At 55.6% G+C, this 22,034-nt stretch overlaps 2 protein-coding genes across 3 annotated transcripts in view; one reads left to right on the forward strand and one right to left on the reverse strand.

Moving 5' to 3' along the window:
• LOC149431333 (uncharacterized) overlaps nucleotides 1-5,285 on the reverse strand; it is a 30,657-nt gene extending 25,372 nt beyond the window's left edge. Inside the window, exon 1 of the mRNA XM_089665653.1 lies at nucleotides 5,179-5,285. Within this exon, the coding sequence (XP_089521779.1) occupies nucleotides 5,179-5,260 (82 nt within the window). The 5' untranslated portion in view covers nucleotides 5,261-5,285. The remainder of the gene's footprint in view (nucleotides 1-5,178) is intronic.
• On the forward strand, nucleotides 5,081-9,061 carry TMEM276 (transmembrane protein 276). Of its 2 annotated transcripts, none has more exons than XM_089665655.1 (3): nucleotides 5,081-5,159; nucleotides 6,941-7,042; nucleotides 7,151-9,061. In XM_089665655.1, exons 2-3 carry the CDS (start codon nucleotides 6,959-6,961, stop codon nucleotides 7,637-7,639), a joined length of 573 nt encoding a protein of 190 aa, XP_089521781.1. In that variant the 5' UTR covers nucleotides 5,081-5,159; nucleotides 6,941-6,958; the 3' UTR covers nucleotides 7,640-9,061. The 2 variants fall into 2 exon arrangements, with proteins under 2 accessions (XP_089521781.1, XP_089521780.1); XM_089665654.1 differs by having other exon boundaries at nucleotides 5,115-5,245.
• The last annotated feature ends 12,973 nt before the right edge of the window (nucleotides 9,062-22,034 follow it).

Here is a 22,034-nt window from a genome sequence, read left to right on the forward strand (position 1 = left end):
ACTATGCTATCCTTCCCCCATCCTGTCCACTATGCTATCCTTCCCCCATCCTGTCCACTATGCTATCCTTCCACCATCCTGTCCACTATGCTATCCTTCCCCCATCCTGTCCACTATGCTATCCTCCAGTCCTGTCCACTATACTATCCTCCAGTCCTGTCCACTATGCTATCCTTCCCCCATCCTGTCCACTATGCTATCCTCCCTCCATCCTGTCCACTATACTATCCTCCAGTCCTGTCCACTATGCTATCCTTCCCCCATCCTGTCCACTATGCTATCCTTCCCCCATCCTGTCCACTATGCTATCCTTCCACCATCCTGTCCACTATACTATCCTCCAGTCCTGTCCACTATGCTATCCTTCCCCCATCCTGTCCACTATGCTATCCTTCCCCCATCCTGTCCACTATGCTATCCTTCCACCATCCTGTCCACTATGCTATCCTTCCCCCATCCTGTCCACTATGCTATCCTTCCCCCATCCTGTCCACTATGCTATCCTTCCACCATCCTGTCCACTATGCTATCCTTCCCCCATCCTGTCCACTATGCTATCCTTCCACCATCCTGTCCACTATGCTATCCTTCCACCATCCTGTCCACTATACTATCCTCCAATCCTGTAAACTGTGCTATCCTTCCCCCATCCTGTCCACTATACTATCCTTCCACCATCCTGTCCACTATGCCATCCTTCCCCCATCCTGTCCACTATGCCATCCTTCCCCCATCCTGTCCACTATGCCATCCTTCCCCCATCCTGTCCGCTATGCTATCCTTCCACCATCCTTTCTGCTATGCCATCCTTTCACCATCCTGTCCACTATGCTATCCTTCACCATCCTGTCCACTATGTTATCATTCATCATCCTGTCCACTATGCTATCCTTCACCATCCTGTCCACTATGCCGTCCTTCCACCATCCTGTCCACTATGCCATCCTTCCACCATCCTGTCCACTATGCTATCCTTTCCCCATCCTATCCTTCCACCATCCTGTCCACTATGCTATCCTTCACCATCCTGTCCACTATGCTATCCTTCCACCATCCTGTCCACTATGCTATCCTTCCCCCATAATGTCCACTATGCTATCCTTCACCATCCTGTCCACTATGCCATCCTTCCACCATCCTGTCCACTATGCCATCCTTCCACCATCCTGTCCACTATGCTATCTTTCCACCATCCTTTCTGCTATGCTATCCTTCCCCCATCCTTTCTGCTATGCTATCCTTTCACCATCCTATCCTTCCACCATCCTGTCCACTATGCTGTCCTCCCCCCATCCTGTCCACTATGTTATCCTTCACCATCCTTTCTGCTATGCTATCCTCCCTCCATCCTGCTATCCTTCCACCATCCTGTCCACTATGCTGTCCTTCCACCATCCTTTCTGCTATGCTATCCTCCCTCCATCCTGCTATTCTTTCACCATCCTGTCCACTATGCTGTCCTCCAATCCTGTCCACTATGCTATCCTTCCACCATCCTGTCCACTATGCTATCCTTCCCCCATCCTGTCCACTATGCTATCCTCCCTTCATCCTGTCCACTATGCTATCCTTCCCCCATCCTTTCTGCTATGCTATCCTTTCACCATCCTATCCTTCCACCATCCTGTCCACTATGCTATCCTTCCACCATCCTGTCCACTATGCTATCCTTCCCCCATCCCGTCCACTGTGCTATCCTTCCCCCATCCCGTCCACTATACTATCCTTCCACCATCCTGTCCACTATACTATCCTCCAGTCCTGTCCACTATGCTATCCTTCCCCCATCCTGTCCACTATGCTATCCTTCCACCATCCTGTCCACTATGCTATCCTTCCCCCATCCTGTCCACTATGCTATCCTTCCCCCATCCTGTCCACTATGCTATCCTTCCACCATCCTGTCCACTATGCTATCCTTCCCCCATCCTGTCCACTATGCTATCCTTCCACCATCCTGTCCACTATGCTATCCTTCCCCCATCCTGTCCACTATACTATCCTCCAATCCTGTCCACTGTGCTATCCTTCCCCCATCCTGTCCACTATGCTATCCTTCACCATCCTGTCCACTATGTTATCATTCATCATCCTGTCCACTATGCTATCCTTCACCATCCTGTCCACTATGTTATCATTCATCATCCTGTCCACTATGCTATCCTTCACCATCCTGTCCACTATGCCGTCCTTCCACCATCCTGTCCACTATGCCATCCTTCCACCATCCTGTCCACTATGCTATCCTTTCCCCATCCTATCCTTCCACCATCCTGTCCACTATGCTATCCTTCACCATCCTGTCCACTATGCTATCCTTCCCCCATAATGTCCACTATGCTATCCTTCACCATCCTGTCCACTATGCCATCCTTCCACCATCCTGTCCACTATGCCATCCTTCCACCATCCTGTCCACTATGCTATCTTTCCACCATCCTTTCTGCTATGCTATCCTTCCCCCATCCTTTCTGCTATGCTATCCTTTCACCATCCTATCCTTCCACCATCCTGTCCACTATGCTATCCTCCCTTCATCCTGTCCACTATGCTATCCTTCACCATCCTGTCCACTATGCTGTCCTCCCCCCATCCTGTCCACTATGTTATCCTTCACCATCCTTTCTGCTATGCTATCCTCCCTCCATCCTGCTATCCTTCCACCATCCTGTCCACTATGCTGTCCTTCCACCATCCTTTCTGCTATGCCATCCTTTCACCATCCTGTCCACTATGCTATCCTTCCACCATCCTGTCCACTATGCTATCCTTCCCCCATCCTGTCCACTATACTATCCTCCAATCCTGTCCACTGTGCTATCCTTCCCCCATCCTGTCCACTATGCTATCCTTCACCATCCTGTCCACTATGCTATCCTTCCACCATCCTGTCCACTATGCTATCCTTCCACCATCCTGTCCACTATGCTATCCTTCCACCATCCTGTCCACTATGCTATCCTTCCACCATCCTGTCCACTATGCTATCCTTCCACCATCCTGTCCACTATGTTATCCTTCATCATCCTGTCCACTATGCTATCCTTCCCCCATCCTGTCCACTATGCCGTCCTTCCCCCATCCTGTCCACTATGCCATCCTTCCACCATCCTGTCCACTATGCCATCCTTCCACCATCCTTTCTGCTATGCTATCCTTCCCCCATCCTTTCTGCTATGCTATCCTTTCACCATCCTATCCTCCCTTCATCCTGTCCACTATGCTATCCTTCACCATCCTGTCCACTTTGCTATCCTTCCCCCATCCTGTCCACTATGTTATCCTTCCCCCATCCTGTCCACTATGCTGTCCTCCCCCCATCCTGTCCACTATGTTATCCTTCACCATCCTTTCTGCTATGCTATCCTCCCTCCATCCTGCTATCCTTCCACCATCCTGTCCACTATGCTATCCTTCACCACCCTGTCCACTATGCTATCCTTCCCCCATCCTGTCCACTATGCTATCCTTCCACCATCCTGTCCACTATGCTATCCTCCCTCCATCCTGCTATTCTTTCACCATCCTGTCCACTATGCTGTCCTTCCTCCTTAACATATACCATCAGTTGAAGAAACGGTGGGATAAAAGCTGAGGGGTAGAGGGAGGGTAGTAGAAGGTGCTACTGAAGGGCAGACTTCTTGGGCAGTCCTGGGGGGGGTACTGGGGTGTAGGAAGCTTACTATGCAAGGGACACTTGGGAGGTGGAATATTGGGGTGGTGGAAGGATACTACAGGGCATTGGAGGACAACAGGGCCACTTAAGAGGGGTACTGGGGACTGTAAAGTGGGTATGGGGGAGTGATGGAGGGCAACACAGCCATTTGGAGGAGGGGGTTACTGTGATAGAGAGGGTACTGGGGGTACTAAAAGGTGAGAGGGGATACTGGGGTGTAGGGAGGGTACAAGGGTGACAGGGCCACTGGATACTGGGGTGCTATGAGGATACCATGTGGTGCTAGAGGGTCAAACAGGCACTTGCACAAGGGGGGATACTGTGATGTAGAGGGTACTGAGGGTGTTGGAGGACGACAGGACCACTTGTGTCTGAAGTATAATGGAGTGTTAAGAGGAAACCAAAAGAAACAGCGTAGTGACAGGGCCCCTTGGGGAGGGATACTGGGGTGTAGGAAGAGAACTATGGGGTGCTGAAGGATGACAAGGCCATTTGGGGGGAAGAAGGGATACTGGGGTGTAGGGATGGTACTGGGGGAGACAGGGCCACTTGGGGGGAATACTGGGGTGAAGGGAGGGTATGGGGAGGTGACAGAGCCACTTGGGGGGGAATACTGGGGTGAAGGGAGGGTATGGGGGGGTGACAGGGACACTTAGGGGGAATACTGAGGTGAAGGGGGGTGACAGGAACACTTAGGGGGAGTACTGGGGTGAAGGGGGGTGACAGGGACGCTTAGGGGGAGTACTGGGGTGAAGGGGGGTGACAGGGACGCTTAGGGGGAGTACTGGGGTGAAGGGGGGTGACAGGGACGCTTAGGGGGAGTACTGGGGTGAAGTGGGGTGACAGGGACACTTAGGGGGAGTACTGGGGTGAAGGGGGGTGACAGGGACACTTAGGGGGAGTACTGGGGTGAAGGGAGAGTATGGGGGGTGACAAGACTACTTGGGGGGGGGGAATACTGGGGTGAAGGGGAGTATGGGGGGGGGGTAACAGGGACACTTAGGGGGAGTACTGGGGTGAAGGGAGAGTATGGGGGGTGACAAGACTACTTGGGGGGGGGATACTGGGGTGAGGGGAGGGTATGGGGGGGGGGTGACAGGGCCACTTGGGGGAATACTGGGGTTGAGAGGGTATGGGGGGTGACAGGGCCACCTGGGGGGAATATTGGGGTTCAGAGGGTATGGGGGGTGACAGGGCCACCTGGGGGGAATATTGGGGTTAAGGGGGTGACAGGGCCACTTGGGGAGAATACTGAAGTGGGGGGGGGTGATGCTGGGACGGAGAGGACACTGATGGTGGCACTGTCCGGTGATCACACACTATATCCCGGTAGGGGGCGGTATTGGGGCCGTGTGATCAGCGGTGACAGCGCCTCTGTATACACAGGAAGTCGGTGTGTCCCACCCGGAAGTGTCCGGCTTCTGGAGTACCGCCCCGATCTATCGGGTCAGTTACGCCCCCTTCGGTTGTCCTGGTACCTGTGGTAATGTGACGTCACTCACCTTGGTAGTGGTCGGGGGGCGGGGATTGGATGGCATCCGGGGTCTCTTCTCGGAGCAGATCGGCCAGGTGTGCGATCCCCATACCGGAGGAGGAAGGAGGGGGAGGGGATTCGGGAGGATCATCCGGGGAGAGCCGGGGAGCGGGACATTCAAACTGACCCGAGACATGGAGGACAGATATGATGGGGGATTGCGGGTGTCAGGACAGGGAGGAGGAGGTGTGATGGAGAAGATATAGCGGGTGTTCTGGGTGGAGGAGACTACAGGGGTGATGAGGGACAGCAGGGGGTAGAGGGGAGGACAACGGGGAGTTGCGGGTGGAGGGGTGGAAGGGAGGACTGAGAAGCATTGCGGGCGGAGGGGAGGGTGGCGGTGAGTTGCGAGCGGAGGGGCGGACGGCGGGGAGCTGCAGGCGGAGGGGAGGACGGCGGGGAGCTGCGAGCGGAGGGGAGCTGAGGGCGGAGGGGAGGACGGCGGGGAGCTGCGAGCGGAGGGGAGGACGGCGGGAAGCGGAGGGGAGGACGGCGGGGAGCTGCGAGCAGAGGGGAGCTGAGGGCGGAGGGGAGGACGGCGGGGAGCTGCGGGCGGAGGAGAGGACGGCGGGGAGCAGCGGGCGGAGGGGCGGACGGCGGGGAGCTGCGGGCGGAGGGGAGCAGCGGGCGGAGGGGAGCTGCGAGCGGAGGGGCGGACGGCGGGGAGCTGCGAGCGGAGGGGCGGACGGCGGGGAGCTGCGGGCGGAGGGGAGGACGGCGGGGAGCTGCGAGCGGAGGGGAGGATGGCGGGGAGCTCCCGGCAGAGGGGAGCTGCGGGCAGAGGGGAGGACGGCGGGGAGCTGAGGGCGGAGGAGAGGACAGTGGGGAGCTGCTGGCGGAGGAGAGGACGGCGGGGAGCTGCTGGCGGAGGAGAGGACGGCGGGGAGCTGCTGGCGGAGGGGAGGACGGCGGGGAGCTGCTGGCGGAGGGGAGGACGGCGGGGAGCTGCGGGCGGAGGGGAGGACGGCGGGGAGCTGCTGGCGGAGGGGAGGACGGCGGGGAGCATCGGGCGGAGGGGCGGACTGCGGGGAGCTGCGGGCGGAGGGGAGCAGCGGGCGGAGGGGAGGATGGCGGGGAGCTGTGGGCGGAGGGGCGGATGGAGGGAAGCTGAGGGCGAAGGGGAGCTGCAGGCGGAGGGGAGGACGGCGGTGAGTTGCGGGCGGAGGGGAGGACGGCGGGGAGCTGCGGGCGGAGGGGCGGACGGCGGGGAGCTGCGGGCGGACGACGGGGAACAGCGGGCGGAGGGGCGGACGGCGGGGAGCTGCGGGCAGAGGGGAGGATGGAGGGAAGCTGCGAGCGGAGGGGAGGACGGCGGGGAGCTGCTGGCAGAGGGGAGGACGGCGGGGAGCTGCTGGCGGAGGGGAGGACGGCGGGGAGCTGCGGGCGGAGGGGAGGACGGCGGGGAGCTGCTGGCAGAGGGGAGGACGGCGGGGAGCTGCGGGCAGAGGGGAGGATGGAGGGAAGCTGCGAGCGGAGGGGAGGACGGCGGGGAGCTGCGAGCGGAGGGGAGGACGGCGGGGAGCTGCGGGCGGAGGGGAGGACGGCGGGGAGCTGCGGGCGGAGGGGAGGACGGCGGGGAGCTGCGGGCGGAGGGGCGGATGGAGGGAAGCTGAGGGCGAAGGGACATTGTGGGTGGAGATACAGATGTGTGATGGGAGGTGGTAATATTTGGGGTTCCCATACACAATCTCTGTGTGATCTCTCTGACCTCTTCTCTCTGTGTCTGGCAGTGGCTGTCCTCCCCGGTGATGGGGGTCCCGGAGCTGGGTCTGGTGGTCTCACATCTCTGTCTTAGTGCCGTGTGCCTCTACTCAGCTGTGCGCACTCTGCAGGTGAGCAGCAGAACCGCTATGGTGGGGGGTGGGGGTGGGGTGGTCTTGCTCACACATAACATTTTTGTTGGTCTGTTCCTGAATTCTGAGGTTCCGTTGTATTTTCAGGTGCACCGAGGGGCATCCGCTGGATTCTTGCTCCACGCCGCGGCTTCTGCCATCGCCATAGGATGTGACCTTCTGTGGGAGGAGACCGATGACCCCGGCTCTCCCCACTGCTCCAGTATATGGATTGCCAGTATTATTGGCCTGCCTCTCGTGGTCTTCTCCTTCTTCTGGCTGAATGGAGACCAGCTGACAGCCAACGTGGTCCTGGGCTCTGCACTGCTTCTAGCCATGGGCTACGGGTATCTGTCTCGAGAAACCCAAAAAGTGGCCCCTTCTTTCACCAAAGTTGGAGCAACCTTGGCAGTTCTGATGATCTCGGTGTTCACTGGGAACAGTTATGGAGTGCTGGGCAGCCTGGCCCTGGCCGCTTCGAGCCTCCTGTCCTTGAATGCTGCAGATATTCCTCCTTTCCCAGGAGAGGTGATACAGAACTGTGTGCTTAGCATATCAATCCTGCTGCTCCACATGGCGCTGAGGACCGAGGCTTGAGAGTTCTAGAGTCTGGAAGATAGAGGGACGGGGTCTGATGTATGGAGGACAGAGAGATGTGGGTCTGGTGTATGGAGGACAGAGGGACGGGGGTCTGGTGTATGGAGGACAGAGGGACGGGGGTCTGGTGTATGGAGGACAGAGGGACGGGGGTCTGGTGTATGGAGGACAGAGGGACGGGGGTCTGGTGTATGGAGGACAGAGGGACGGGGGTCTGGTGTATGGAGGACAGAGGGACGGGGGTCTGGTGTATGGAGGACAGAGGGACGGGGGTCTGGTGTATGGAGGACAGAGGGACGGGGGTCTGGTGTATGGAGGACAGAGGGACGGGGGTCTGGTGTATGGAGGACAGAGGGACGGGGGTCTGGTGTATGGAGGACAGAGGGACGGGGGTCTGGTGTATGGAGGACAGAGGGACGGGGGTCTGGTGTATGGAGGACAGAGGGACGGGGGTCTAATGTATGGAGGACAGAGGGACGGGTGTATGGAGGACAGAGGGACGGGTGTATGGAGGACAGGGGGACGGGGCTCTGGTGTATGGAGGACGGGGCTCTGGTGTATGGAGGACGGGGGTCTGGCGTATGGAGGACAGAGGGACGGGGTCTGGTGTATGCAGGACAGGAGTCTGGTGTATGGAGGTAAGGAAATCCAAGCGGCAAGGGTCTAGGGGGTAGAAGGGACGGTCGTCTTGAGCGTGGAGGACAAAGAAGCATTTGCTTCGAGTATAAAGGGATGAAGGCTCTGGGGTTGGGTGACAGTGGGATAGGGTTTGGGGTATGAGGAGCAGAGGTCCTGGGATAGGGAGAACAGAATGATTGGGGTCTGGGGGATCTGCAAACTGGTGGACAGAGGGACAGGTTTTTGGGGTATGGAGGACAGAAAGACAGTGGTCTGGGATATGATGAACAGATGGCCTGGTGTAGGGAGGATAGAGGGTCATGGGTCTGGAGGATGGAAAGAGTGGGCTTTGAAGTATGGAGAACAGGGGTCTGAGGATGAGCGCATAGAAGGACGGATGTATGGAGGACGGAGGCACAGGGCTCTGGGGTATGGAGGACGGAGGGGACGGGTCTGGGGTATGGAGGACGGAGGGACAGGGCTGTTGGGTATGGAGGACGGAGGGGACGGGTATGGAGGACGGAGGGACAGGGCTTGGGGGTATGGAAGACTGAGGGACAGGGCTGTTGGGTATGGGAGGACGGAGGGGACGGATCGGGGTATGGAGGACGGAGGGACAGGGCTCGGGGATATGTATACTATCTCCACTTTTCCTAGTACACAACACAGGCCAGAGATCTGGTCCTTCTCTCAGAGTTGCAGTCCTAATGGAGATGTCTTGTCACCTTGGTCTGTGAGATATCTGCTGCCTGGTTGTGGTTTACAAGAAAATCCATGTTTTCAGATTAAACCTATTTTACCATTGATGGTTGTGGTGTCTATTCTATTGGAGATCTGCACTGAGAAATGTCCAGGTGGTGAGGGACCCGTCTCCAGAGTTGAGGATGGAGGTGATGGGTACGTGGTGCTAGAGGTCCAGTGGACAGGAACATCCTTCACATCACTCATACAACACTGTATAGACAATTATTTGTTGGTTACAAAGATCATTGTTACAGCAAAACAACGAGGCTGGTTGGGTCGGAGGCCAGTGATGCCACATACGGAAGCCAGGCCATTAGCAGTGGCAGGGGCGTGGTCTTTTTCTGGGTGGAGCTTAAGGCCCCGTATTTGCTGTGCCTATAGGCTTCTGAGATATAAAGCCATCCCTGCCCATTCTTATGCCTGTTTAGGCTCCTCCAGGGTTTATGTAACGAGGAAAATACTCACTTTGTTGCAGAATAATTGCAGTTATAACAAATGATAGGTCAACATTATATTGCCCCAAGTATTGGTTGGCCTGCTTTTCCACGCACATGAACTTTAATGGCCTCCCATTCTTAGTCCGTAGGGTTCAATATTGAGTTGGCCCCGCCCTTCCCACACACATGACCTTTAATGGCCTCCCAGTCTTAGTCCGTAGGGTTCAATATTGAGTTGGCCCCGCCCTTCCCACACACATGACCTTTAATGGTCCCCCCAGTCTTAGTCCGTAGGGTTCAATATTGAGTTGGCCCCGCCCTTTCCATGCACATGACCTTTAATGGCCCCCCGGTCTTAGTCCGTAGGGTTCAATATTGAGTTGGCCCCGCCCTTTGCAGCTATAACAGCTTCAACTCTTCTGGGAAGGCCGTCCACAAGGTTTAGGAGGGTGTCTATGGGAAGGTTGGACCATTCTTCCAGAAGTACATTAGTCAGGTCAGGCACTGATGTCGGGGGAGGAGGCCTGGCTCGCAGTCTCCACTCTAATTCATCCCAAAGGTGTTCTATGGGGTTGAGGTCAGGACTCTGTGCAGGACAGTCAAGTTCCTCCACCCCAAACTGGCTCCTCCGTGTCTTTATGGACTTTGCTTTGTGCACTGGAGTGCAGTCATGTTGGAACAGGAAGGGGCCATCCCCAAACTCTTCCCACAAAGTTGGGAGCATGAAATTGTCCGAAATGTTGCCTTAAGCGTTCCCTTCACTGGAACTAGGGGGCCAAGCCCAACCCCTGAGGAACAACTCCACACCATAATCCCCCCCTCCACCAGACTTTACACTTGGCACAATGCAGTCAGGCAAGTACTGTTCTCCTGGCAACCACCAAGCCCAGACACGTCCATCGGATTGCCAGACAGAGAAGTGTGATTCTTCACTCCAGAGAACGCGTCTCCACTGCTCTAGAGTCCAGTGGCGGCGTGCTTTGCACCACGGCATCCGACGCTTTGCATTGCTCTTGGTGATGTAAGGCTTGGATGCAGCTGCTCGGCCATGGAAACCCATTCCATGAAGCTCTCTACGCACTGTTGTTGGGCTCATCTGAAGGCCACACCAAGTTTGGAGGTCTTTAGCTATTGACTCTGCAGACAGTTGGCGACTTCTGCGCACTGTGCGCTTCAGCATGCGCTGACCCCGCCCTGTCATGTGACGTGGCCTACCAGTTGGTGGCTGTTGTTCCCAGTCGCTTCCATTTTGTTATCCTACTAACAGTTGAGCGTGGAATATTTAGTAGCTGGGAAATGTCACGGATGGACTTATTGCCCAGGTGGCCACCTTGTTAGCCACACTGTAAAGGAGAAAAGTAAAATATACAGCACACAATATCGTAGTACATTGTAGTATATAACACTGACTAATGTATATATACACTGCCTTGAAAAAGTATTCATACCCCCTGAAATGTTCTACATTTTGTCATGTTACAACCAGAAACGTCAATGTATTTTATATGATAGAATATCACAAAGTGGCACATAATTGTGAAGTGGAAGGAAAATGAGAAATGGTTTTCAACATTTTTGACAAATATCTGAAAAGTGTGGCGGCATTTGTATTCAGCCCCCTTTACTCTAATACCCCTAACTAAAATCTAGTGGAACCAATTACCTTCAGAAGTCGCCAGAGTCCACCTGTGTGTCATGTAATCTCAGTATACATCCAGCTGTTCTGTGAAGCCCTCAGAGGTTTGTTAGAGAACATTAGTGAACAAACAGCATCATGAAGGCCAAGGAACACACAAGACAGGTCAGGGATAAAGTTGTGGAGAAGTGTAAAGAAGGGTTAGGTTATAAAAACTATCCCAAGCTTTGACCATCCCACGGAGCACTGTTCAATCTGTCATCTGAAAATGGAAAGAGTATGGCACAACTGCAAACCTACCATGACATGGCCGTCCACCTAAACTGACAGGCTGGGCAAGGAGAGCATTCATCAGAGAAGCAGCCAAGAGGCCCATGAGAACTCTGGAGGAGCTGCAGAGATCCACAGCTCAGGTGGGAGAATCTGTCCACAGGACAACTATTAGTCGTGCACTCCACAAATCTGGCCTTTATGGAAGAGTGACAAGAAGAAAGCCATTGTTGGAGGAAAGCCATAAGAAGTCCCGTTTGCAGTTTGTGAGAAGCCATGTGGGGGGCACAGCAAACATGTGGAAGAAGGGGCTCTGGTCAGATGAGACCAACATTGAACTTTTGGGGCCTAAAAGCTAAACGCTATGTGAGGGGGAAAACTAAAACAGCACATCACCCTGAACACACCATCCCCACCGTGAAACATGGTGGTGGCAGCATCATGTGGTGGGGATGCTTTTCTTCAGCAGGGACAGGGAAGCTGGTCAGAGTTGATGGGAAGATGGATGGAGCCAAATACAGGGCAATCTTAGATGAAAACCTGTTAGAGTCTGCAAAAGACCTAAGTCCGGGGCAGAGGTTCCCCTTCCAGCAGGACAACGACCCGAAACATCCAGCCAGAGCTACAATGGAATGGTTCCGATCAAAGCATCTTCATGTGTTAGAATGGCCCAGTCACAGTCCAGACCCAAATCCAATGGAGAATCTGTGGCAAGACTTAAAAATTGCTGTTCCCAGACGCTCTCCATCCAATCTGACAGAGCTTGAGGGATTCTGCAAAGAAGAATGGGCAGAAATGTCCCTCTCTAGATGTGCAAAGAGACATCCCCAAAAAGACTTGCAGCTGGAATTGCAGCCAAAGGGGGTCCTACAAAGTATTGACTCCGGGGGGCCGAATACAAATGTCACCACACTTTTCACAGATTTATTTGTAAAAAAAAAATTGTAAAACTATTTCTCATTTTCCTTCCACTTCACAATTATGTGTCACTTTGTGTTGGTCTATCACATCCAATCCCAATAAATACATTGACGGTTTTGGTTGTAACATGACAACATGGGGGACATTTCAAAGGGTGTGAAGACTTTTTCAAGGTGCTGTAGAACTGTTTATAGCACTAACATTATCCTGTTTTCCCCTTAAATTTCAACTGGTCTTCAGCCACAACCCAACTGGTCCTCAGCCACAACCCAACTGGTCCTCACCCAAAACCCAACTGGTCCTCAGCCACAACCCAACTGGTCCTCAGCCACCACCCAACTGATCCTCAGCCACCACCCAACTGATCCTCACCCACAACCCAACTGGTCCTCACCCATAACCCAACTGGTCCTCAGCCACAACCCAACTGGTCCTCACCCAAAACCCAACTGGTCCTCAGCCACAACCCAACTGGTCCTCACCCACAACCCAACTGGTCCTCAGCCACAACCCAACTGGTCCTCAGCCACAACCCAACTGGTCCTCAGCCACAACCCAACTGGTCCTCACCCAAAACCCAACTGGTCCTCAGCCACAGCCCAACTGGTCCTCAGCCACAGCCCAACTGGTCCTCAGCCACAGCCCAACTGGTCCTCACCCACCACCCAACTGGTCCTCAGCCACAACCCAACTGGTCCTCAGCCACAACCCAACTGGTCCTCAGCCACAACCCAACTGGTCCTCACCCAAAACCCAACTGGTCCTCAGCCACAACCCAACTGGTCCTCACCCATAACCCAACTGGTCCTCAGCCACAACCCAACTGGTCCTCACCCAAAACCCAACTGGTCCTCAGCCACAATCCAACTGGTGCTCAGCCACAACCCAACTGATCCTCACCCACAACCCAACTGGTCCTCAGCCACAACCCAACTGATCCTCAGCCACAACCCAACTGGTCCTCAGCCACAACCCAACTGGTCCTCAGCTACAACCCAACTGGTCCGCAGCCACAACCCAACTGGTCCGCAGCCACAACCCAACTGGTCCTCAACCACAACCCAACTGGTCCTCGCCCACAATCCACCAATTCATTGAGAAAAAGCTGCTGTCCAAATATCCTTTTATATTATGTGGTCTGCAACTTCACTGCGAGCAAACATTGGCCGAAGTTTGCACCTGACCAGTATTCCGGTGCATGAGCTTGGCCAATGATGGCTCAAGCAATACGTTGTTGGAGAAATTCTGACCATCGGAACAGCAAATGTTCCAACTAAGCATCCAGCTCCTCCCTAATGGAGACCTGACTAATATTGCCCATTATGGCTCCAGTGTCTGGTAAGGTGACTACCCAGTGGGTTGTGGATGATGAGCCAGGTACATTTTATTGCATAGCCAGCAGATGTACTGCTACAGGGTGGCCTCTGTGTATATGTACCTGATTTTGCACTCCCTGTGGGAGAGGGGGCGCATGCGCACTCCCGACACGCTGCTTCTGCTGTGATCAGTCACAGCAGAAGCCGATCAGCGTGTGCCGACCAATGGATGACTGCCGGCACACACTGATCGGCGCGGAGAGAGACAGAACACAGCTCTCCCTATGTAAACAAGCTGTCAGTGGCGATGTGCTGGATCTTGTTTCCCCTGCAAAGCAGGGAATAAAATCCAGCATATTACCTAGTAAAAACACCACATAGGAAACACAAAATCACTGGTTAGCCACACGGTAAACCCTTTGATTGTCCTAGACGTTTAACCCCTTCCTGGACAGTGTCATTATTACTGTGTCTACAGTCTCTGGTCATCTCCTATACTGTGTCCGCTGTCTCTGGTCATCTCCAGTACTGTGTCCGCAGTCTCTGGTCATCTCCTGTACTGTGTCCGCAGTCTCTGGTCATCTCCTGTACTGTGTCCGCAGTCTCTGGTCATCTCCTGTACTGTGTCCGCAGTCTCTGGTCATCTCCTGTACTGTGTCCGCAGTCCCTGGTCATCTCCTGTACTGTGTCCGCAGTCTCTGGTCATCTCCTGTACTGTGTCCGCAGTCTCTGGTCATCTCCTGTACTGTGTCCGCTGTCTCTGGTCATCTCCTGTACTGTGTCTGCAGTCTCTGGTCATCTCCTGTACTGTGTCCGCAGTCTCTGGTCATCTCCTGTACTGTGTCTGCAGTCTCTGGTCATCTCCTGTACTGTGTCCGCAGTCTCTGGTCATCTCCTGTACTGTGTCCGCAGTCTCTGGTCATCTCCTGTACTGTGTCCGCAGTCCCTGGTCATCTCCTGTACTGTGTCCGCAGTCTCCGGTCATCTCCTGTACTGTGTCCGCAGTCTCCGGTCATCTCCTGTACTGTGTCCGCAGTCTCCGGTCATCTCCTGTACTGTGTCCGCAGTCTCTGGTCATCTCCTGTACTGTGTCCGCAGTCTCCGGTCATCCCCTGTACTGTGTCCGTAGTCTCCGGTCATCTCCTGTACTGTGTCTGCAGTCTCCGGTCATCCCCTGTACTGTGTCTGCAGTCTCTGGTCATCTCCTGTACTGTGTCCGCAGTCTCCGGTCATCTCCTGTACTGTCCGCAGTCTCTGGTCATCTCCTGTACTGTGTCCGCAGTCTCCGGTCATCTCCTGTACTGTCCGCAGTCTCCGGTCATCTCCTGTACTGTGTCCGCAGTCTCTGGTCATCTCCTGTACTGTGTCCGCAGTCTCTGGTCATCTCCTGTACTGTGTCCGCAGTGTCTGGTCATCCCCTGTACTGTGTCCGCAGTCTCCGGTCATCTCCTGTACTGTGTCCGCAGTCTCTGGCCATCTCCTGTACTATGTCCGTGTCAGGGCTCCAGGGTGTGACCAGAGGTATGTGACTGACGCAGGGAAACGCAGACTTCAGATAAGTTATCGACAATATAATTTATTAAAGACTAACAATACAAACATAAACGCAGTGCAATACTAAAACATAACACAGTGCAAACGAACCAAACCAACCACAGATAATACATACAATGCAAGCGTCGTCAGGCAGGCCGGGTCAATAACAATCGGGCAGGTAGGTACAGGGGGGTCAGGCAGAGAATGGTCGGGGTCACAAGCCAGGGATAAAGCAGGAGAAGTCAGCAGAGGTCCGGATCAGGCAGGGTCAGCAACGAATCAGACAGAGACAGGAACAGGGATACAGGAACAAGATACAGGGCCCAGGAAAAACACACACACCAAGGAAAAGACTGCAGGTCTGGCCATCACTTAAATACACCTGCATGAGCAGTTTCAGGTGTTTGGCTGACTGCAGGGTTGAGTCTCTGATTGCTGGGAGCACCCGCTGACCAGCCCTGGTACTGCAGCCCACAAGGCAGGTGAGTCTCACCACTACTGGCAAGTCCATTCCTAACAGTACCCCCCCTCAAGGAGTGGCCTCAGGACGCTCCAAACAGTCCTAGCTGGGCAAAATGTTCCACCGCCCGGGTCTGGTAACTGGCGGGATATCAAAGACTGGCACACCGGGCTGGACTCCGGGCAGCGGCACATCGGGCTGGACTCCGGGCAGAGGCACATCGGGCTGGACTCCGGGCAGAGGCACATAGGGCTGGACTCCGGGCAGAGGCACATCGAGCTAGACTCCGGGCAGAGGCACATCGGGCTGGACTCCGGGCAGAGGCACATTGGATCACCAGGCGAAGCAGCAGGCACCGGGCCACCAGGCGGAGCAGCAGGCACGGGGCCACCAGGCGGAGCAGCAGGCACCGGGCCACCAGGCGGAGCAGCAGGCACCGGTGTCAAGGTCCTACCTTTCTTCAGAGCTTGTGCATCTCCATGAGCTGGCCTCCATCTTGGTTTTCTGCAAAGCATGGTGGGAACCTTTATGCCTTCAGGCTTCTGCGGCTCCTCCTCAGAAGGGTGTGGTTGAGCACATTTAAACCTGCTGTCTGCAAGTGTGCTCTGCACTTGTGTCCTATATGTTGCCCTGTTGCAAGCTCTTGTGTTGTTCCCATTGCTCTCCTGGTAACCGACTCGGCTTGGACAAGACTACTCTCTGCGTTAACCCTTTATCTGACCTCCCGTTGTTGAACCCGGCCCGTGACCTGAGTCTTCTTTGCCTACCGTCTAGTACTGTCTGCTCCATTGTTATTGACCCGGCTTGTCTGACTACTCTACTCGTGATCCCATCTAGCTCCCACCAGCTGTACGCCATTGGCGGCAGTCGTTATCGCAGCTGGGGCCACTCGGGGGCCGCGACCTGGTCTCAGGCTGCGTCAAGTCCATCCCCACCATCAGGGGCCCTGGTGAAGGGTAGCCTGGGGCTTAGACTCCGCGCCCTGAGGGACTCTGGTCTGTGGGTAGTGGCTGTCGTCAGTCGCAGCGTGACCGTACCATAGGCCTGCCTGCCCATTCCATCGTTCCTGCCCTGACATTACACAAGTGCCATGAATCCTGACGGTGCAGGTACGCCTTCGATCCCTATGTTACTCGCCAGACTCGACCAACAGGATCGCTTGTTGGATCAGTTCGCTCAGGCGTTGCAGGCTCTGCTTGCACGCACAGCGCACCTTACCCCTGGGGCTATTAGGTCAGTTGTTACTCCGGTGGACTCTCCCACTGTTGCTCCGGTTGTTGCACCTACCTCTGCATCTGTTGCGGAACCCGCGGTACCCAGAGGTATGACTGGTTCAGCCCCTCTTCCTCAGCGCTTTGGGGGGGAACCGAGTCAGTGTCGTGGTTTTCTTAACCAAGTGGGGATTTACTTTGAATTAATACCTCACGCTTTCCCTACTGAGAGGGCAAAAGTGGGCTTCCTAATCTCGCTGCTCTCTGATAGGGCCTTGGCCTGGGCTAATCCCTTATGGGAGAGGAATGACCCGGTGATTCACGTGTTTACCCGTTTCGTTGCCTCCTTCCGTACGGTATTCGACGTACCCGCTCGCTCCGCTTCTGCTGCCAAATTGCTCATGTCCATGCATCAGGGTTCACGAACCGTTGCCGAGTACGCCATCGAATTTCGTACTTTGGCGGCAGAGGTGGGTTGGAACAATGAGGCTCTAGTGGCTGCTTTCTCTCATGGTCTCTCTGATGCGTTGAAGGACGAGATCGCAGCCAAAGAACTGCCTGTGGAGTTAGAGGCACTCATCTCCTTCCTAATCTTGATTGACACCAGGCTCAGAGAGAGGCCTTCATTTAAGGAGCGGCTGCGGAGGCCTCCTAACCGTTTGGCGCCTACGTTTTCTGTCCCACCCGTGCCTCCCTCTCCTCCCACGCCTCCTGGGGATGGTTTGTCTTTTAGTGAGCCCATGCAGCTGGGGTTTGCTCGCCTTTCCGAGGGGGAGCGGGCCTCTCGGCGTCGGGAGGGTCGCTGCCTGTACTGTGGACTCGGGGGCATTTTCGGCAGTCCTGTCCGGTCCGTCCGGGAAACGCCCGCACCTGAGATCCTGTCGGGGGCAGATCTTGGGTGGAGTTTCCTCGTCCCCGGTTTCCCGTAAAGATAAACCGCTTATCACTGTTGTCCTCTCTTGGGCAGGAGGCTCGGTGACGGCCCAGGCGCTGGTAGACTCTGGGGCTGGCGGTTTGTTTATGGACAGTTCGTTTGTGGCCCAGTACTCCATTCCTCTGCAGGCTCGAGAGACTCCATTGGTTCTCGAGGCGATAGATGGCAGGCCCTTGCAGCCATCGCAGGTTACCCACGAGACCCTGCCGGTGGAGGTAGCTATTGGGGCTGTCCACAGGGAATTGGCCTGTTTCCAGGTAATTTCTTCCCCGCACTACTCCGTGGTTTTGGGCTATCCCTGGCTTCAGAGGCACAATCCGACCTTTGATTGGCGATCGGCCGAGATTCTCTCATGGTCACCACGGTGTGGGGCTGGTTGCATCCGTGGTCCGGTTAAGGTGCTGTGCACCTCCTCGGACTCTGTGCTGCCCACTGAATATGGGGAGTACCTGGACATGTTTGACAAGGTGCGCGCCGGTGCCCTGCCTCCTCATCGTCCATACGATTGTGCCATAACCTTACAAACTGGTGCTACTCCTCCGCGTGGCAGGGTGTATCCTCTTTCGGTGGCAGAGAATCAGGCCATGGAGGAATACGTTGCGGATGCGCTTTCCCGGGGGCACATTCGCAAGTCTACGTCTCCAGCAGGAGCTGGGTTTTTTTTTGTGAAAAAGAAGGGAGGTGAGCTGAGACCCTGCATTGATTTTAGGGGTCTCAATCGGATCACGATTAAAAATGCTTATCCTATTCCGTTGATCACCGAGTTGTTTGACCGCCTCAAGGGAGCAACGGTCTTTACTAAGCTCGACCTTAGGGCTGCCTACAACCTTGTACGGATCAAGGAGGGCGATGAGTGGAAGACCGCGTTCAACACCAGAACCGGCCACTATGAATACCTGGTTATGCCCTTTGGGTTGTGTAACGCACCCGCGGTCTTTCAGGAGTTTATTAACGATGTCTTACGTGACTTGTTGCAGCAGTCCGTGGTGGTTTACTTGGACGACATCCTGGTTTACTCTGCGTCTATGGAGACTCATATCCAGGATGTTAAGCGGGTGCTGCAACGGTTACGTGAAAACGAGCTTTTCTGTAAGCTCGAGAAGTGTGAATTTCACCAATCCCAGGTTGCCTTTTTAGGCTACATCATTTCCCCGATGGGTTTTTCTATGGACCCTGAGAAGGTTTCAGCGGTTCTGCAGTGGCCTCGTCCCAGTGGTCTTCGGTCCATTCAGCGCTTTTTGGGATTTGCCAACTATTATCGGAAGTTTATCAGGAACTTTTCCACATTGGCAAAGCCTCTCTCAGATCTGACCAAGAAGGGCAGTAACCCTCACGAGTGGTCACCCGAGGCCATCTCAGCTTTCAAGGCTCTGAAAGCCGCCTTCACTTCGGCCCCAATTCTGTCTCATCCCAATCCTGGGTTGCCTTTTGTTCTCGAGGTTGATGCATCTGAGACAGGAGTAGGCGCCCTCTTGTCCCAGCGTCGGTCACCCGAGGGACCCCTACTTCCTTGTGGGTTCTACTCCAAGAAGCTTTCCTCTGCAGAGTGCAACTACCAGATTGGAGACAGGGAGTTGTTGGCCATTATTCTGGCTCTCAAGGAATGGAGGCACCTGCTTGAGGGTTCTGTGGTCCCGATCCTAGTTCTCACTGACCACAAGAACCTCACATATCTCTCGGAGGCTAAGAGGTTGACACCCCGTCAGGCCAGGTGGGCTCTGTTTTTGTCACGTTTTAACTATGTGGTCTCTTACTTGCCTGGTTCCAAGAATGTCAGGGCTGATGCCTTGTCGCGGCAATACTCTGAGCTGTCCAGGGAGGACACTGAGCCGACCTCGGTCATTCCTCCAAACCAGATCCTGGCTGCCATTCGTACCAACCTGACTTCTCCCCTTGGGGAGCAGATTTTGGCGGCTCAAACTAACGCTCCCCCTGAGAGACCTGCTGGAAGATGTTTTGTACCTGAGGGATTGCGTACCCGCTTGCTACGTACCTACCATAATGCCAAGACTGCCGGTCATCCTGGTAGGAACCAATTGTCCTGGGTCGTTTCTCGGTTATTCTGGTGGCCATCTCTCCGTTCTGACATCGCCTCATATGTAGCAGCTTGTTCGGTCTGTGCCCAGAATAAATCTCCTCGGCACCTTCCATTGGGCCTTCTGCAACCCATTCCCAATGGGGAGCGTCCCTGGTCACACCTGGGAATGGATTTTATTGTGGATCTTCCTGCGTCTCAAGGTCATACGGTCATTCTTATGGTGATCGATCGTTTTTCTAAGATGTGCCATTGCGTTCCATTCAAGAAATTGCCGACTGCACAGGAACTGGCTACGGTTTTCGCCAAGGAGATCTTTCGCTTGCACGGGTTGCCCAAGGTGATTGTCTCGGACCGTGGGAGCCAGTTTGTGTCCAGGTTCTGGCGCGCCTTCTGCTCCCAGTTGGGTATCGAGCTTTCCTTCTCTTCGGCCTACCACCCTCAGTCCAATGGGGCTGCGGAGCGTTCCAACCAGGCCCTGGAACAATTCCTTCGTTGCTATATATCGGATCATCAGGACAACTGGGCCGATCTCCTGCCATGGGCAGAGTTTGCGAGGAACTCGGCTGTCAACTCCTCCTCTGGGATGTCCCCCTTCATGGCCAACTATGGGTTCCAACCCGCTGTATTGCCTGAGTTGTTCTCTCCACAGGACATTCCGGCTGTGGATAACCACCTGGCTGCTCTGCGCTCCTCATGGGGGCAGATTCAGAGGTCCTTGAAGGACTCAGCACAGCGCCAGAAGCTCCAGGCTGATCGTAGACGGTTGCCCGCTCCCTCATACCAGGTCGGAGATCGGGTGTGGTTGTCCACTCGCAACCTCAAGCTTCGGGTGCCCACACCAAAGCTGGCCCCCCGTTTTGTTGGTCCTTTCCGCATTCTTCGCAGGGTGAACCCGGTTGCCTATGCCCTTGCTCTTCCTCCTGGGATGCACATCTCCAATGTCTTCCACGTATCCCTGTTGAAACCTCTGATCTGTAATCGCTTTACTGCCTCTCTGCCTCGTCCTCGTCCTATCAGGGTCGACGGTCATGAGGAGTATGAGGTGAGCCGCATCTTGGATTCTCGGTTGGTCCGCGGTCGGGTACAGTTTTTGGTCCATTGGCGTGGTTATGGTCCCGAGGAACGTTCCTGGGTTCCTTCCGCGGATGTTCATGCTCCTGCCCTCCTCCGCGCTTTTCACGCCCGATTTCCTCAGAAACCTTTTGTGGAGCCACGGAGGGGGAGGGGCCCTTGAGGAGGAGGTACTGTCAAGGTCCTACCTTTCTTCAGAGCTTGTGCATCTCCATGAGCTGGCCTCCATCTTGGTTTTCTGCAAAGCATGGTGGGAACCTTTATGCCTTCAGGCTTCTGCGGCTCCTCCTCAGAAGGGTGTGGTTGAGCACATTTAAACCTGCTGTCTGCAAGTGTGCTCTGCACTTGTGTCCTGTATGTTGCCCTGTTGCAAGCTCTTGTGTTGTTCCCATTGCTCTCCTGGTAACCGACTCGGCTTGGACAAGACTACTCTCTGCGTTAACCCTTTATCTGACCTCCCGTTGTTGAACCCGGCCCGTGACCTGAGTCTTCTTTGCCTACCGTCTAGTACTGTCTGCTCCATTGTTATTGACCCGGCTTGTCTGACTACTCTACTCGTGATCCCATCTAGCTCCCACCAGCTGTACGCCATTGGCGGCAGTCGTTATCGCAGCTGGGGCCACTCGGGGGCCGCGACCTGGTCTCAGGCTGCGTCAAGTCCATCCCCACCATCAGGGGCCCTGGTGAAGGGTAGCCTGGGGCTTAGACTCCGCGCCCTGAGGGACTCTGGTCTGTGGGTAGTGGCTGTCGTCAGTCGCAGCGTGACCGTACCATAGGCCTGCCTGCCCATTCCATCGTTCCTGCCCTGACAACCGGGCCACCAGGCGGAGCAGCAGGCACCGGGCCCCCAGGCGGGGCGACAGGCATCGGGCCCCCAGGTGGGGCGACAGGCATCGGGCCCCCAGGCGGGGCGACAGGCATCGGGCCCCCAGGCGGAGCGACAGGTCTCGGGCCCCCAGGCGGAGCGGCGGGCGCCGGACCCCCAGGCGGAGCGACAGGTCTCGGGCTCCCAGGCGGAGCGGCGGGCGCCGGACCCCCAGGCGGAGCGACAGGTCTCGGGCCCCCAGGCGGAGCAGCGGGCGCCGGACCCCCAGGCGGAGCGACAGGTCTCGGGCCCCCAGGCGGAGCGGCGGGCGCCGGACCCCCAGGCGGAGCGACAGGTCTCGGGCCCCCAGGCGGAGCGGCGGGTGCCGGACCCCCAGG

Source organism: Staurois parvus, unplaced genomic scaffold (genome assembly GCF_062004578.1).
Source record: "Staurois parvus isolate SC_StPar_1 unplaced genomic scaffold, SC_StPar_1.0 ptg002290l, whole genome shotgun sequence".
NCBI lineage: Eukaryota > Metazoa > Chordata > Amphibia > Anura > Ranidae > Staurois > Staurois parvus.

What these genes read in the sequence shown, in the direction of transcription:
- TMEM276 (XM_089665655.1), top strand. Translation starts at nt 6,959, where the DNA reads ATGGGGGTCCCGGAGCTGGGTCTGGTGGTCTCACATCTCTGTCTTAGT. An exon ending in CAGCTGTGCGCACTCTGCAG is followed by an intron (nt 7,043 to 7,150) that starts GTGAGCAGCAGA and finishes TTGTATTTTCAG; the next exon opens with GTGCACCGAGGGGCATCCGC.